Below are 4,779 nucleotides of genomic sequence, written 5' to 3'. Positions count from 1 at the left end.
TTTCACCGTGTTAGCCAGGATGGTCTCGATCTCCTGACCTCGTGATCCACCCGTCTCGGCCTCCCAAAGTGCTGGGATTACGGGCTTGAGCCACCGCGCCCGGCCGCTAAGACAGTTTTATTATCAAACATTTGGATCACTACCAAGGAAGTAACTGAAAAATACTATGACTGGGTGGATTTATACTGCATTTCTTTCCATGAGCAAAAATGAACATTTTTTATTGTACATTTAACAACCATTTTTCTTTTTCTATAAATTGTTTCCAATTTTGAGGTAGCTGGTCTTTTATTGTTTATTAGAACTGTTTATATATTAGGAGAATGGGCTGTAAACCTATAATATGAATTACAAATCTTTTATTCTCCGTTTGATTGCTGATTTTTAAAAACTTTTTACGATAGAGAGGTGAAGTGTACAGCTCAAGGAATTTTCACAATCTCAACACATCTGCGTAGCCACCAGCACAGATTAAGAAGCATAATACTGTCAGTGCCGAAACCACCCGAGCCTGCTTCCCACGCTGCCTGCCCATTCCCACGTAACCACTGCCCTGCGGCTGGCTCTGCAGGACCGCACTGCCGAGCTGCACACAAATACAACTACAGAGCCTGCGTTCTTAGTCAGCTTCATGTCATTCCACATGTACTGAGATTCATCCAATGTTGTTGCATGTAGCTTCACATCACTCATTCCCACTGCAACCTAATACTCCAGGGTATGAATAAACATAATCCATTCTATGGCTGGGGGAGGGGAGGGTGGTTCCGCAGCGACTTGGAAACTTCCACTGCTAATGGGAATTTGAGAATTCGGGGCTGATACAAATAGTGCTGCTATAAACATTCTAGTATGTCTTTTGGTGAATATGTACACCCTTTTTTGCTGTGTATGTACTCAGGTATAGAATTATTAGATCATAAAGTATGAAGTTCATTAAGTTCACCTTTACAAGGCACTGTCACACAGGTTTCCAAAATGACTGTACCAATTTCCACTCCCACCAGCAACACATGAGAATTTCATGATCTCTTAAGTGATAAATATCCACCATCCAGTCTGCATCATCATTTTTAGATCAAGGTATCATTGAGTAAGTCCCAACTGCAACTCAGCTTCACACTTCTGACCCCTATTTCCACTAATGACTGCTTCTGCCTCAAACCACAATCACCCCAAATCTACACTTTCTTCTGACTCCCCGCCTCAGGTAACGGTATCGCCATTGTCCCAAGTAACTCAGACCACAGACCCTCCTCTCTTCCTGCCTCTCTACTCTCCCCTGAAATCCAGCCACCAAATCCTAACCATTTTACTTCTGCGTCTTTCATTAGCTACTCTCTTCATTTTCACTGGGACACCTAGATTTCGACAACATCCTAAGAAGTCTCCCAAATGATCCTGACTGCCAAAAGACTCACCAAGCAAGTCCACAAGCAACGAGTCCTGACGCTTTCCAGACAAGCCTCAATCCTGGGCATGGTCGTCAAAACTCAATCCACTCCCTGGCCCACTGACCTCTCCAGCTTCACCTCCTAGCCTCTGGCCACTCTCCCTTTATCCTGCCATAAAGGCTGGCCACACTGGACCATGCACCTTCTCAAACATGCCCACCCTTCACCATCTCATTCCCTTCCAAACTGGGCTTTCTCTCCATTTGAAATTTCTCATGCCCCCAAAGGATTACCTGTGAAAACTCTACCTCAAAAGTGGCTTCCTATTCTTTTGCTACCTACTCACACAACGTTTGTTTCTTCTCTGAATTCCATTGCTTTTGGTTTGAGTTTCTCATGATGCCGACGACTGTGTACTGCATTCCTGTCTCATCATTCTGGGCTGATGAGCAGTTAAGGACTGGCATACTACCTCATTTATTGCTGTAATTCCACACCACGAGACTTTTTGAAAGAAGCTTAGTACAAGCAGTAAGTGGGAAAATTTCTTCCTCTGGCGCAAGCCTCTGAACAATAAGGCCAGGCTTGACAGGCCCGTGAGCGGCGTGGCTCCTTCCGGTTACAGCAGAGCTCAGCCCTGAGGGCTGCAGCACAGCATCTTCACAGGCTGCGACTCAAAATCCCGTGACCTGGCTTCGTGTAGACCCAAACCAGTTTCTCTATTCACTGTCAGGGATGATGCTGATCAACAAGCTAACTGCTTCTGTTAACGCTTTTATCCCTTGAGATTTCAGTACCTTTCTGGTTACTTCTCTTCCATCATTTCTACCACACTTTCTACCTTTCATGGACTGGTCGTTGTAACTGCTGATTTATCAGGACATTTCCTTTGCTCGGGTCGGAAATTTTAAAGGGACAGGCAAAACCTGAAGTCCCTTCCAGCCCTGCAATACTATGGTGTCTGCACAGTAGTATACAAATGCTATTCTCACTCATTGGCTTGGCTTAAGGAAATGGCTCGGCTCATTCTACAACGATTAAGACTGGCTGAAACCTTAGGTCCTATAAAAACAAGTAAAGCACTTCCAGAATACAGTGATAGTCCAGAAGGGATCTGATGTGACTGACCAACACATAGACAGTAATCTTAGAAAGATCAGAAACAGTGAAAATGTTATAATAAATGTTTATCCATATACTTACAACCAGATCTGAAGTCTTCATTCATCTCATCACTGAGAGAGATATTTAAATGTTGTCTGCTATTAAAAGATGTGTAATAGGCAAGGTCTGTGACCCACCTCCCCTCTTCATTCTGATAGACCACACTCTGGGGGAGATCTGTTTCCAAAAAATAAAATCCCCAAAATATCAAATGACACGTCACAACTAAAATGATAAAACATTCTCAATTTTTTTTTAATTTAGATGACTACCTTAGATACCAACAGTACTGAAGTCTGCCAAAGCTAGTTAGAAAAAGGAAAAACCACTTCCCCAAAAGAAAAGTATCTCTTTGACGGAAGGCAAGCCAGCCTTACTCACAAAAAAAGTCTATAATGGAGAATGAGGAATAAAGGAAAAGAATGCTAAGACTTAGCTAGAAAGGTAGGTTTTCACTAGATCTCTGAGAAAAGATATCACTTCTGAGCAATCCTCCCCGTACTAGTAGATTTAAAATTTTGTTTAAACTATAAAACGCTAAAATATTTCAATAGGAAAGACTAGCACATTTCACATGAAAATATATCCTATTAAGATGTACGAACATTTATTTCTTTCACTCTATTTCTTTAAAAGTCCACTTACTGTCTTTATTCTTTTCGATGGACTCGTGACATTCACATGTTCGCCTTTCACAAGTTGGTGACCAAAGGGCATCGCTGAAATTAATTCCACTGTCACTAATAGGCTTCAAAGAGGCTACATCCACATTTTCTTGAATGGACACGGTAGGAGTCTCAGTGTCTAAACATCCATCCATGTGCAAAACTGTCTTATTTTGATGAGGACACTCCACCCCCTGTTTTACAGGGTCAGTCGGGTCAAAACCACCTCTATTGGCATTTGCATCATGAAAATTATCAGAGTTAAGTTTCAGGTCAGTAGCCCTGAGGGTCTTCACCAGAACATCTTTACTTGTACTTTCCTTTAAAAAAAAAAAAAAAATCAGATTTCTTCACAGAGCAACAGTAAGTCTTGCTTTTTATAACTTATTTTAAAACTTATGGGAAAAATTATACAATTGATACAAAATGTTTATTATATGAAGGAACAGAACACACAGTATTCACTGCATTCTACACTATATGTGAATATATGAACCATTGACAAGAAACTTACCAAACCAGACTTTGTGATGCGGTCATGGGAAACACATGAAGAGATTTATACCAAAAGTGGGCTCCACGTGTGCATTACATTACAGGATGATAGAAACGTGGCCAGCTCAACTTTTATCATTGCCAATAAAAGTCTCTACAAACACGGTAAGCCTATATTAGTGTGACTAGCCTCATAAAATTAATATGGATAAACAGCCCTCGATATTAATATCTTTTAATAGAAGTAAAACAATTTATACTACAAATGCCCCTGGCCAGTCCAATAAAATTTGTATCAGACAGAGCAAATTTATCCAGTGCCGTCAAACTATGCTCTCCAAAACATTTTTCCAAGCAGCACTTCTTATTCTTTCCTACAATAACAACTGCTGAAAAGGGGCTCAAGTGTCTTCAATACTTGTGTGGACATTTGGCTGCCACCATGGTATCACATGCCAGTGAAACTTATTAACAGCAGTCCTTTCTGCCATAATAAGACAAGCAGTAAGAACAACCTGATAAGGCACAGTTTCTGAAAGTTACAACACTAAAAGGAGGTCATTCTAAATAAATGATGACTTTCGAATAAGAAAGACATAGGTTCAAATCCTAGTGCCACCATTTATTAAATGGGTGCTTTGCCAACTTATTATATAAAAATAAACATCAAGGCCAGGCGCGGTGGCTCACACCCGTAATCCCAGCACTTTGGGAGGCCAAGGCGAGTGGATCACCTGAGATCAGCGGTTCAAGACCAGCCTGGCCAACATGGTGAAACCCCGTCTCTACTAAAAAGACAAAAATTAGCCAGGCATGGTGGCGTGCGCCTGTAATCCCAGCTACTCGGGAGGCTGAGGCAAGAGAATCACTTGAACACAGGAGGCAGAAGTAGCAGTGAGCCAAGATTCCGCCAGTGCACTCCAGCCTGGGGGACAACAGCGAGACTTCGTCTCAAAAAATAAATAAATAGCCGGGCGCGGTGGCTCAAGCCTGTAATCCCAGCACTTTGGGAGGCCGAGACGGGCAGATCACGAGGTCAGGAGATCGAGACCATCCTGGCT

General features: G+C 42.1%; 1 protein-coding gene across 1 annotated transcript in view; it reads right to left on the bottom strand.

The window, feature by feature from the left end:
* Positions 1 to 4,779, bottom strand: part of CEP192 (centrosomal protein 192kDa) — a 144,529-nt gene that overhangs the window by 87,179 nt on the left and 52,571 nt on the right. Inside the window, 2 exon segments of the mRNA XM_011936637.1 lie at positions 2,598 to 2,741; positions 3,204 to 3,543. Of these exon segments, the coding sequence (XP_011792027.1) occupies positions 2,598 to 2,741; positions 3,204 to 3,543 (484 nt within the window).

The sequence above is a fragment of the Colobus angolensis genome, unplaced genomic scaffold (assembly GCF_000951035.1).
Source record: "Colobus angolensis palliatus isolate OR3802 unplaced genomic scaffold, Cang.pa_1.0 Scaffold155, whole genome shotgun sequence".
NCBI classification, from domain to species: domain Eukaryota; kingdom Metazoa; phylum Chordata; class Mammalia; order Primates; family Cercopithecidae; genus Colobus; species Colobus angolensis.
This window is presented reverse-complemented; position numbering and strand designations above follow the sequence as displayed.